Raw genomic sequence first — 13,120 nt, forward strand, 5'->3', positions numbered from 1 at the left:
AACCTGATGTTTATTTCTGTTAAAATCACTTAGTGTTCTGGGGATCTGGCAGTACAGTGAAATTTGAAGTAATCTACAAAATATATGTTACTTTGTTCTTGTGCGGTTTTTGTTATGTGGGAGCTTCTGGTATGTATTGAGCCGATATCATTCAAATCAACATGGCTTACATAAATGTAGTAAATATTCTAACCTTTGTTCTAAATTTCAAACTTGCAGTTTGCTAAGTGATCTGTACATTTCCAACACCGCTTTTTATCAGAACTATTTAATGTGCACGTATCATGTTGCTCAATAAAATGAAATGGTTTTGTTTTCAGCCCTGGAGCATGTGCCCAATTCAGTGCGTTTATGGAAAGCAGCAGTTGAACTTGAAGAACCTGAAGATGCACGTATTATGCTCAGTAGAGCTGTTGAGTGCTGCCCAACAAGTGTTGAAGTATGTATGAAGGAGTAAAAAGATCCTATTTTCTGAAAATTCATAATAACAATTCTTTATATTTTGTTTAGTGAGTCCTCAAACTAAGGAATAGTCTTTTCAAACAGATGTTTCAGAGTTGTGAACCTTAAATTTAAATTATTTTTCTGTTGTAGCTTTGGCTTGCTTTAGCAAGATTGGAGACCTATGAGAATGCACGAAAAGTGCTCAACAAAGCAAGAGAAAACATCCCAACAGATAGGCATATTTGGATTACTGCAGCAAAGCTAGAAGAAGCTAATGGGAATACCCAGATGGTTGAAAAAATTATTGACAGAGCTATTACTTCACTAAGAGCTAATGGAGTGGAAATTAATAGAGAACAATGGATTCAGGTAATTGAATGTTGGTGTGAGTATCAGTCAGAGCTTTTCAATTGAGTTGAGTCAAATGTTGAATTAAGTTAATTGACTCTGATATATTTGCAGTGTAATAGTCCTAAAGTAAAAGTTCATGATCTCCTACCATTATATATTTCTCAGCATAATCTGCTTAAAGCAAGTTGTGATCATAACATTTCAGGTGTTAGTAAGCAGAAAGTGTGATTTTGGTGATAGTACTTGACCATCTTAAATTCTATTAGCTTTGAAGATTGAATTAGTTCTCTCTCATACCTCAGTGTGAAGGTAACTTGAGTAACCTGCAAAACCTTTTCTCAAAAAGGGAAGCAAAGGGCATCAGCAGATTTCATGTTTTTTTAAATATTTGAGATCTTTCCTATTTAGTTTCTTTCAAAGTCCAGTGTATATTGAAACTCCCAGAATCTGATTGACCTTTTACCAAAATATGCTTGCATTACATTAGTTTTTACAATACCCATGAAAATATTCAATTTTGGGTTCGAAGAAAGAATCATAACAATTCTCCCTTTATTCTTACAAATTACAAATACTTGGTTATTATATCTCAAGGAACACCGTCCCTTTGCACGGCACATCATAAACTGCAACTGAATTGGTAATCTTGACTTTCCAAAAACACTGGAAAATCCCCAAACCAACCTCAATGTAAATGTATTTTTTTTAAGTGTAATTTTGCTCTCCTTATTGACTGGAGGCTTGAATATATATTCTATACATAAAATGATAAATATATGTTTTAACTTTACCTCTGAAATCCTTCAGTCACTATACCCTTACCACCTTGATTTAAGTTTTAATTTTTTGGATGCTTCGAGCTGACAGAAATGCTTTGTTTGCGATAGGATTGGGCAGATGTTGTGGAGAATATGCGATTAAAAGTATTTGTTTTGTTATAAACAAATTCTTCAAAGAAAGGAAGTAAAAAATTTTATTAGTGCCTTGTATCGTCCAAAATGTTTGATAGTAGACCAATATAGTAACCAAATTACACTCAATCGTTTTAGTTAGCTATTTAGAACCACATGATCTAAACAGGGTGCAATCAGCAGTGGGTGGAGGGTGGCAGTTTAGTAAGTGTGGGAGTTGGATGAAGTTGGGTTGGAGGTCTTTTTGTTTTTTTGCTGTCTTGTTTTCTTAATTACTTTCACAGATCAGTGTTGAAAGGAGCATACAAAGGCCCAAGAGCTGGGATATTATTGTGAGATTAAAAGAGAAGCACCAGGGATAAGCAAAAGGTAGTGAATAAGAAGATCAAAGTTGAGTAAAAAGGAGTATCTTTAAGTAATTTGAAAAGTTAGCAGTTAAGTTTCAGTTTGTCATTTCAGGTAAGGTCAGCCAGGGCGAATGTGTGACCTGTCACATGGGGGAAGTAATAGATCCTACCAGTGTTCTAGATGACCTTTCTGAAGTGCTCCCAACTTTAAAAGCTTGAGCTTTGTGTTTTGGAGATGGAGTAGTGGCTGCAAATATTGTGGCACATCTACAACCCTGAAAGTTACATGGATCGCAAGTTTAGGCGGGTGGTCACATCGCAATTCAAGGTACAGGAGGAAAGAGAGGAATGGGTGAAAGCCAGGCAGTTGAAGAGAATCAGACAGGTAATCTTGGGTCTGGGTCACAAATTGGTTTTCCATTTTGGAAGCTGATAAGGACTGCAGAAAGAGGCAGGCTCTGGCACCACAAGTAGCCTGATTATACAGGAGAGGAAGAAGAAAGCAGGAGCAATACTGAGAGGGGATTCATTGGTTAGAGGAGCAGGCAGACGTTTCTATGGCACAGCCATGATTGCAGGATGGTGTGTTGCCTCCCTGGTGCCAAGATACGTTGCTACCAATGATATCAGTAGAATGAGGCATCAAGAATTTAGGGACTGCAGGACTAAAGAGCAGGATTTTAAAGCTTATAAGGTCTGGATTACCCCTCGTGCCATGTTTTTGCGAGTAAAAAAAAAGGCAGATGAATGCATGGCTCAAGAGTTGACGCAGGAAAGGAGGGTTTTAGATTTCTGAATCACTAGGACTATTTCTGGGAAAGGTGAAATCTGCCCTCATGGGTGAATTTACTTGTGCTGTTGGGAGGAATTTAAACCAGCTAGCAAGGTTGGGGGGAGGGGTACGAAGAGTTGATAAAATAAAGACATGACATATGTTATTAAAAGAACCAAGGCAAAGGGATTTCAGCCATGTTGAGTTCAAGGGAGTAGGGCAAGGCTAATTGACCTCCATTTTAATGTTCAGAGTGTTACAGGTAAGGCAGATGAGTTAAGGATGTGGATTGACATGGAGTTGTGATGTTGTGGGTGGTGGGAATTTGGAACGTACTGCCTGGGAGGGTGGTTGAGACTGGAACTCTCATAACCTTTAAAAATTATGTGGATGTGCACTTGAAATGTGGACCAAAGTGCTGCAAAGTGGGACTAGTGCAGATTTTTTATAACTTTGCACTGACAAAAAAAGCTAATGGACTGAAGAGTATCTTTACTGTATGATTCAAAAAGAGGAAGTGTGCCATTTTAGTGAGAAGCACAAAGATGACTAATTTCTCTTGCCTGCTGAGACATTTTTTAGCTTGTATGTTAGAAACTGCCCTATGCACTAGTTGTACTTTTCTGAGTGTCATCTAACATCTTGTATACCTAGCAGATTGGACCTATATTGTAATTGAGGCTAGTAAGATTTTTTTAAAATGCTTATTAATAAAGCAATGTAAAACTTGTTGCTCCCTGGCAATTGCGTGCAGGATTGATTGTCATACTTTTAGATTTGGCTCACTGCTTCAGTTAATCAAAGGCACATTTCATGGTAAAATGTTTGCTTAGTGTCTGACTCACCAGTGAACTTCCTCCAGATGTTCTGACAGTCTTTGGATGTTTTGAGAATTTTTTTTTCATAACATGTCATTGGTTTATTTTCTGTATTCATTGGGTTTTTTTTTTAATTATATGTTTAGTTGTGTTGTGACCATGCAATTGTTTTGTAAATTTTATGATTTGATATTGACAAAGGCAAACAAATTTGTTACCAAACTTAGAATTGACAGCAAGTCAGTTATTATGAAATAATTTGTACCATCCAAATTTGTAAATAATCTGGCACAATTGTTTTGTAATACGTGCACTATTGTTGTGTTTTTTGTACAAGCTTTGGTCGAAATATGTGTAAATTAGTAACTGAGAAATTGCTGTAACTGATAATAGCAGAGCTTGTGTGAGAGTTATCTATTGATTGTTTTAACAGAACCATTAATCTGTTTGTAAGGAATGTGTTATTTTCCTCAGTTGCATATAGTGCTACAATTGTTGCCTTGCCAGTACCTTATACAGTTTCATCATTAGATGTCTGCTTTTGTACTCTATACCTCTGCCAATGAAGGAAACCATATGTCATCTTTACAACATTATCTACCTGTACGAGACCTTCAGGGAACTCTGCATGCCAAGGTCTTTCACTTCATTTATCTGCCTCTGTATATTCTTGTTTATTATATATTCCCTTTTACTGTTTGACCTCCCTAAATGCATTACCTCATACTTATCAGAGTTGAACTCCATTTGTCACTTACTTGCCCGTTTCACATCACTTTGGAGCTTACAGTTATCCGTTACACTATCCACTATACGGCCAATTTTTCTGTCATCTGTGGGTTTCCCAAATGTGCAAAATGTTCAAGTCTAAATCGTTCACTTACAAAACAAATAGCAGGGATCCCAAAACCAATCGCTATGGAACACCACTTGAAACAGCTTTCCATTCTCAAGGGTAGCCATTGACAATTACCCTTGGGATCATGGGTTTTTACTTATTGTCTAGTCTGCCATGTGGGACTTTGTCAAGTGCCTTACTGACGTCCATATAGACAACATAATCTGCACTTGTAAATCGTGACCTTCCTTGAACAAAGCCATGCTGACTATCCCTGACTAGTCTGTGCCTTTAAGTGACAATGTATCTGATCTCTCTCAATTGATTCTAACAATGTGCCCACCACTGAAGTAAGACTAACTGGCTTATAATTCTTTGGCATTTCCCCTTAAACTATGGTGCAGTCACTTGCACAACAATGGAATTGAAATTCATGAAATTCAGAGAATGTTGGGTCTCTCAAAAAGGCTTCATTTGAGGTATTGGGAGGACCCTTGCTTCATTGCTTATTGCAAGATCTAGACCAATATCTGTTTGTTGTATATTCTGCGGTACTTCGTACAGAAGTCCTGGTTGTATGCCGTAAATGATAAAATGATAATTTGAAAAGCTAGAAATGCATAACACAGATTTGCAATAGTTCCTTTGTTTACTTCCGTTACCTGAGTTCTTGATCAGAGTTTGTAGTTCCTGTTTTCCTCAATTGTTTATTGATCATTTCTGGAAGGGTTTGGTAAGTGGTCAATGAGCAATTACAACAAAACTTTAACGTAACCATTCGTGATTGTTTATAGAGGAACAATTCTGATTTGAAATATCCTACTTTTGGACATTATTCATTTTAGAGTCATTACAATTATTAAAGCATTTTCATCAGTATACTGGAATCCGATGGGTTTCCATTACATAGCATCAGGATGTATTTGTTGTTCATATTTTAATCTATGCTCTCTTCTGTATAGCACAAGGTTGCAGCAAGAAGATACTCTGGAAATTTCTACAGAATTAAAATGAATAAACAATTTCTGATACAATGTATACTTTGGACAAATCACGCTCTAATACTTAGGTTTTATTTTAAATCTGTCTTGGAAATCTTGGTGACTATGGGTGGATGTGAACTGCGACTTAATCTGAGGATCTTGTTGCACAAATAATATCCTAAATAACTATACAAATAAATTTCCGTATTGTTTGTTGAAATTCTATTTAATTACTTGAGTAAAAATTAACAACTGAAAGTTTTAAAGTTTGTTCATTCTACATCACTGGTTTGGTTTATCTGTAATATAGATCTTGCTTTAATTCTTTAATGTGGCTCACATAGTTTTGCTGCCTTTGCAGGATGCAGAAGAGTGTGATAGAGCAGGAAGTGTTGCCACCTGTCAGGCTATTATTCGTGCAGTTATTGGAATCGGTGTTGAAGAAGAAGATCGAAAGCATGCATGGATGGAGGATGCAGAAAGTGTAAGTGAGGAGAATGTTTTTATTAAAAACCATACTCTAATTTTAACAAGTTCGAGTATCTCCACTTGATATTAAGGTTGCATTTAACCAAGTATGGTATCAGAGGCCTTAGCAAACGTCAGTGGAAATCAGAAGAAAGCTCTCCAAAGAGTGGAGTCATACTTTCACAAATTTTGTTGTACATCTCAGCCGATAACATCCCTCTAGGAATTCTTCAGGATAGAATCCTAGGCCAAGCCATCTACAACTGCTTCATCAATGACTTTCCCTCCAATCTAAGAAGTGGGTATGCTCATTGTGAAGTGCTAAATACTATTCCTGATAATTAAGCAGCTTGTTAAAAGCAGTCAGACCTGGAAAGTACTTAGCCTTGAGCTAATAAATGATAAGTCACTTGGTTGATGCTTCAGAACAATGCTGAGAGAGTGCTGCAGTGTCGATTTTGCATGCAATGTTAAACTAAGGCTAAAGGCTTTCTAAGGTTGGCTTTGAGATCCAAGATCATTATCTGATTGCTGTTTCTGGGAATTTGTTTAATGTCAATTTTTGTTTATTACTGTAGCAATGACTGCATTTCAAAAAAGCACTTCACAGGGTGTAGCTGTTTGGAACTTGTTGAAATTTTGAAAGCTACTCTATGAATGGCAGACATCTTTATAATTCCATTGGAACACATGAAATAAACTCAGTAGCAAACATACTGTCATTTGTAATTTACTTTTTGACAAAATTATTCCTGTACAATTGTATGTTAGTTCAGTTTAGTAAGTTTGAATCCAAAACTTTTGTAAATTTGTACAGTGCTTATTTATTGCTTTTTATAATTTGTAAGATCATTTTAATTTTTTCATGTTTGTTTCTGTCTTATTATTTAGTGTATTTCCCATGGAGCACTTGAATGTTCAAGAGCAATTTATGCACATGCCCTCCAGGTTTTCCCAAGCAAAAAAAGTGTGTGGTTGAGAGCTGCGTACTTTGAAAAAAATTATGGCACCAGGTACTATTACAATATTTCTATTTCACTGGTATAACTGTGCTTGGCAGAGGTGATTGAAAATAATTGTCTTGTGTTCATCTGAGAACCTCCTTCTGTTTGGCTAACTTCTATTATGCGTAGTCTAGATCTGATAACTAGTCATATAAAAACAAGTTGCTATCACATTTAAATCATGATCATAGTCTGTATGACTACATTTAAAAACCATCAAATTCGACAATATCTTGCAATTATCCTGGTCAGAGACATTATGGCACACCTCTAAATTGGGAGAGACTTGAACGTAAACGCCCCAGTTTGGAGGTTTGCATGCTACTACTATAAGGTCCTTCCCTTAAGTTAGAATCTTAAGGTTTTTTTTCACATGCATTTAAATGTTAAAGTGCAGTTTCCTATTGTGAGAGATCTCATGATTACGTGAGGTGATGGCGTAATTTCATACCTGAGATTTCGGAGAAGATTTTAGCTCAGGTTGTAAGTTTGCTTGCTGAGCTGGTGGCTTTGTTCTCCGGCATTTCAGCATGCTGGGTAACATCATCAGTGAGCCTCTGGTGAAGCATTGATGTTCTGTCCCGCTTGTTATTTGTGTGTCTTGGTCTGTTGTGGTTGGTGATATCATTTCCGGTCTGTTTCTGAGAGGTGGGTAAATGGGGTCCACATCTATATGTTAATGGAGTTCCAGTTTGAATGCCAGGCCTCCAGGAATTTCCATGCATGTCTTTGGTTTGGCCTGACCCAGGATGGATGTATTGTCCCAGTCAAACTGGTGTCTCTCTTCATCTGTGTGTATGGATACCAGTGATAGTTGGTCATGTCTTTAGGTGGCTAGATTCCTGCCCACCTGTCCAACATAATGTTTGTTGCAATCCTCACAGGCTATTTTGTATATGACATTCATTCTTCTGGCTGTGGATACGGGGCTCTTCAGATTCATCAGGAGCTGTTTCAGTGTGGTGATAGGTTTGTGCACCACCATGATGTCTAAGAGCCAAAGTAGTTTGGGCGTCATCTCTGAAATGTCTTTGTATATAAAGTGGCTAAAGTCTCAGAACATGGTGTGTCTTATGTTTAGGTCTGTTGAGCAGGAATTGGCGGACTGTGCTTATCGGATAACCGTTGTTCTTGAACACATTGTATAGGTGTTTTTCCTCAGCTTGTCATAGTTCCTGGAAACCGCAGTGTTTTGTGGCCCATTTAAATAATGTCCTGATGCAGCTCCGTTTGTGGTGTTTGGGTGGTTGCTTCTGTAGTTGAGCATCTGGTCTGAGAGAAAGTGAGGACTGCAGGTGCTGGAGATCAGAGTTGAAAAGTGTGGAGCTGGAAAAACAGCCGGTCAAGAGGCATCCGAGGAGCAGGAGACTAAGCCCTTCATCTGATCAGTGTGTGTGGCGTTCCTGTAAATGCTAGTCTGCAGCTCTCCATTGGCTTTTCGTTCTACTGTGATGTCTCTGAAGGGGAGCTGTTATTATTCTCTTCCTCTTTGGTGAACTTTATAGCAGTAAGGGAAGGGTGGAGAAGAGCAGAGCAATAGTAATTGGGGACTCGATAGTTCAGGGCACAGATAGGCAGTTTTGTGGGGGTGAGAGAGACTCACGTTTGGTATGTTGCCTCCCAGGTGCAAGGGTACGTGATGTCTCTGATTGTGTTTTCCGGGTCCTTAAGGGGGAGGGGGAGCAGCCCGAAGTCGTGGTCCACATTGGCACCAATGACATAGGTAGGAGGAGGGCTGAGGATGTTAGGCAGGCTTTCAGGGAGCTAGGTTGGAAGCTCAGAGTTAGAACGAACAGAGTTGTTGTCTCTGGTTTGTTACCCGTGCCACGTGATAGAGAGTTGAGGAATAGGGAGAGAGAACAGTTAAATGCGTGGCTACAGGAATGGTGCAGGAGGGAGGGATTCCGGTATTTGGATAACTGGAGTTCTTTCTGGGGAAGGTGGGACCTCTATAAACAGGATGGTCTACACCTGAACCTGAGGGGCACCAGTATCCTTGGCAGGAGATTTGCTAGTGCTCTTTTGGTGGGGGGGGGGTTTAAACTAACTCTGCAGGGGCATGGGAACCTAGACTGTAGCTTTAGGGTGCAGGACCTGGAGTGGAGGGAGATTAGGAACATGGCATCAATCTCAAAGGAGGGTGCCTGTAAACAGGAAAGTGGCTTGAAGTGTGTATACTTCAGTGCAAGAAGTATACGAAATAAGGTAGGTGAACTTGCAGCGTGGGTTGGTACCTGGGACTTCAATGTTGTGGCTATTAAGGAGACATGGGTAGAACAGGGACAGGATTGGCTGTTGCAGGTTCCAGGGTTTAAATGTTTTAGTAGGGTCAGAGGTGGGGGTAAAAGAGGGGGAGGTGTGGCATTGCTTGTCAAAGATCGTATTACAGCGGTGGAAAGGACGATGGATGAAGACTCGCCATCTCAGGTAGTTGGGGCTGAGGTTAGGAATAGGAAAGGTGAGGTCACCCTATTAGGAGTTTTTTACAGGCCTCCTAATAGTCCTAGAAACGTAGAAGAAAGGATTGCGAGGATGATTCAGGAGAAGAGTGAAAGTAATAGGATGGTTGTTATGGGGTCTTTAACTTTCCTGATATTGATTAGGAAAGCTATAGCTCTAGTTCGTTAGATGGGTCGGTGTTTGTCCAATGTGTGCAGGAGGTTTCCTGACACAATATATAGATAGGCCAACAAGAGGTGAGGCCATACTGGATTTGGTTCTGGGTAATGAACCAGGCCAGGTGTTAGAATTAGAGGTAGGTGAGCACTTTGGGGACAGTGACCACAATTCGGTGACTTTTACTCTAGTGATGGAGAGGGATAAGTGTGCACTGCAGGGCAAGAGTTATAGCTGGGGGCAGGGAAATTATGATGCGGGGAGGCATGACTTAGGATGCGTGGCTTGGAAAAGTAGGCTTCAAGGCAAGGGCGTAATTGATATGTGGAGCTTGTTCAAGGAGCAACTATTGAGTGTCCTTGATAAGTGTGTACCTGTCAGGCAGGGAGGAAAGGGTCGTGTGAGGGAGCCGTGGTTTAATAAGGAATTGGAATCCCTTGTTAAATGGAAGAGGGCGGCCGATGTAAAGATGAGGCGTGAAGGTTCAATTGGGGCGATTGAGAGTTATAAGGTAGCCAGGAAGGACCTGAAGAGAGAGCTAAGAGCAGCCAGGAGGGGACATGAAAGGTCCTTAGTTGGTAGGATTAGGGAAAACCCTAAGGCTTTCTATAGGTATGTCAGGAATAAAAGAATGACTAGGGTAGGAATAGGTCCAGTCAAGGATAGTAGTGGGAAGTTGCGTGTGGAGGCTGAAGAGATTGGGGAGACACTGAATGAATACTTTTCGTCAGTATTCACTCAGGAACAGGACATTGTTGACGATGTTAATACTGAGTCACATTTAAGTAGAATGAATGGCTTTGAGGTATGTAGGGAAGAGGTTTGGAAATTCTGGAAAGGGTGAAAATAGATAAGTCCCCTGGGCCTGATGGCATTTATCCTAGGATTCTCTGGCAAGCAAGGGAGGAGATTGCAGAGCCATTGGCCTTGATTTTTATGTCCTCGTTGTCTACAGGAGTAGTGCCAGAAGACTGGAGGCTAGCAAATGTGGTTCCCTTGTTCAAGAAGGGGAGTAGGGATAACCCTAGTAACTATAGGCCGGTGAGTCTCACTTCTGTTGTGGACAAAGTCTTAGAGAGAATTGTAAGGGATAGGATTTATGAACATCTGGATAGGAATAATGTGATCAAGGATAGTCAGCATGGTTTTGTGAAGGGCAGGTCGTGCCTCACAAACCTTATTAAATTCTTTGAGAAGGTGACTAAGGAGGTGGACAAGGGGAAAGCGGTAGATGTGGTGTATATGGATTTTAGTAAGGCATTTGATAAGGTTCCCCATGGTAGGCTACTTCAAAAAATACGGAGGTATGGCATTGAGGGTGAGTTGGAGGTTTGGATTAGGAATTGGCTGGCTGGAAGAAGACAGAAGGTAGTAGTTGATGGTAAAGGTTCATCTTGGAGTGCCGTTACTAGCGGTGTTCCGCAAGGATCTGTTTTGGGACCATTGCTGTTTGTCATTTTTATAAATGACCTGGAGGAGGGGCTAGAAGGTTGGGTGAGCAAGTTTGCGGATGATATGAAAGTCGGAGGAGTTGTTGACAGTGAGGAAGGATGTGGCAGGTTACAGCGGGATATAGATAAGCTGCAGAACTGGGCAGAAAGGTGGCAAATGGAGTTCAATGTAGCTAAATGTGAGGTGATTCACTTTGATAAGAGTAACAAACAGATGGGGTACTGGGCTAATGGTCGGATACTTGGTAGTGTGGATGAGCAGAGGGATCTTGGTGTCCATGTACACAGATCTTTGAAAGTTGCCACCCAGGTAAATAGTGCGGTGAAGAAGGCATATGGTGTACTGGCTTTTATTGGTAGAGGAATTGAGTTCCGGAGTCCTGAGGTCATGTTGCAGTTGTATAAGACTCTGCTGTGGCCGCATCTGGAGTATTGTGTGCAGTTTTGATCCCCATACTATAGGAAGGATGTGGAGGCACTGGAACGGGTGCAGAGGAGGTTTACCAGGATGTTACCTGGTATGGTAGGAAGATCGTATGAGGAAAGGCTGAGGCACTTGGGGTTGTTTTCATTGGAGAAAAGAAGGTTTAGGGGTGACTTGATAGAGGTGTACAAGATGATTAGGGGTTTAGATAGGGTTGACCATGAGAACCTTTTTCCACGTATGGAGTCAGCTATTACGAGGGGGCATAGCTTTAAATTAAGGGGTGGTAGGTATAGGACAGATGTTAGGGGTAGGTTCTTTACTCAGCGAGTCTTGAGTTCATGGAATGCCCTGCCAGTAGTAGTGGTGGACTCTCCCTCTTTATGGGCATTTAAGCAGGCATTGGATAGGCATATGGAGGATAGTGGGCTAGTGTAGGTTAGGTGGGTTTGGATCGGCGCAAAATCGAGGGCCAAAGGCCTGTACTGCGCTGTATTCTTCTATGTTCTATGATATTGTTTATGTGCTTGTGGTTTCTTCTAGCTTGTGGTTTGTTGTGTTTCGTGATGACAAAGGTGTTATCCACATAGCAGACCCAAAGCTTGGGCTGGATTGTGGGAAAGGCTGTTTGTTCTAACCTCTGCTTCTGCTATAAGTCCTAGTATTGGTGATCCCATAGGTGTCCCATTGATTTGTTTGTAGATCTTGTCGTTGAAGATGAAGTGGGTTGCGAGGCACAGGTCTAGTAGTTTGAGGATGCTTAAATAATTTTATGCCATTTTTACAATTTCTGGTAAGCCTCATTACATGTGAACCTGTAATGAATGACTGACCATAATTAATTATATTTATATCTAGTTTAAAAATGATGGATGATTTTCCCGGATTAACCATGAAAATAATGTCTAATCGTACTTAAATGAAATGATCCTATCTTATTTCAGAGAATCTTTGGAAGCCCTTTTGCAGAGAGCTGTGGCTCACTGCCCAAAAGCAGAAGTTCTTTGGCTAATGGGAGCTAAGTCTAAATGGTTAGCTGGAGATGTGCCTGCAGCTAGAAGTATTCTTGCACTTGCTTTTCAGGTCTGTATGAACAACATTATCCTGTTTGATAAGAGTTTTAGAAAGTGCTTTGAATTGCCTCTTGATATATTGTTTTCACAATGATGATCAAAAAAGTAAAATGCTATGGATCCTATAAATCTTGCATCAAAACTACAAGTCCTGGGAGCTGCAGCAGTTCAGAAAGCATCTTGAGAGCCAAACAGCTGCTTTTCTTATTGACAACTTTGCATCAAAGGTTGATTTGGTAATTTGGTTTTAATAACCTTTTAAAACTGTATTATACTTTACCTCCTATTTTCTCCCTTTCACATCCCTCTACTACTCTGTCATAACTTTTAGTTTGAAGATAAAGATAAGATAGACCAGAAGTCCCTGACTGCTACCAGGGTGGGAATTGGATCTATCTTTTCTTATAGTAGACATCCCTTGAGAACATATTAGAAATTGTGTAAATTCATAAAAAACAAGTTCTACTTAGAAAGATTTTTTTTGATTCAGATTAGGACTCCCTTTGAATAAAAGTTTAGTTTTAAAACACAAAATTATTAATTGCCTAATTCAGTATATATTTTAAATTCAGTATAACAACAACAAAAATAGTGCTATGCCAGGTTGGATCACTTAACAA

At 39.9% G+C, this 13,120-nt stretch overlaps 1 protein-coding gene across 1 annotated transcript in view; it reads left to right on the forward strand.

The window, feature by feature from the left end:
* prpf6 (PRP6 pre-mRNA processing factor 6 homolog (S. cerevisiae)) overlaps positions 1 to 13,120 on the forward strand; it is a 51,595-nt gene that overhangs the window by 25,716 nt on the left and 12,759 nt on the right. The window contains exons 10-14 of the mRNA XM_043710399.2: positions 321 to 439; positions 595 to 813; positions 5,826 to 5,948; positions 6,824 to 6,945; positions 12,372 to 12,510. Coding sequence (XP_043566334.2) covers positions 321 to 439; positions 595 to 813; positions 5,826 to 5,948; positions 6,824 to 6,945; positions 12,372 to 12,510 — 722 coding nt within the window. The remainder of the gene's footprint in view (positions 1 to 320; positions 440 to 594; positions 814 to 5,825; positions 5,949 to 6,823; positions 6,946 to 12,371; positions 12,511 to 13,120) is intronic.

The sequence above is a fragment of the Chiloscyllium plagiosum genome, unplaced genomic scaffold (assembly GCF_037043375.1).
Source record: "Chiloscyllium plagiosum isolate Xiang-an unplaced genomic scaffold, Cpla_swu_hap1 HiC_scaffold_15, whole genome shotgun sequence".
Taxonomy (NCBI): Eukaryota; Metazoa; Chordata; class Chondrichthyes; order Orectolobiformes; family Hemiscylliidae; genus Chiloscyllium; species Chiloscyllium plagiosum.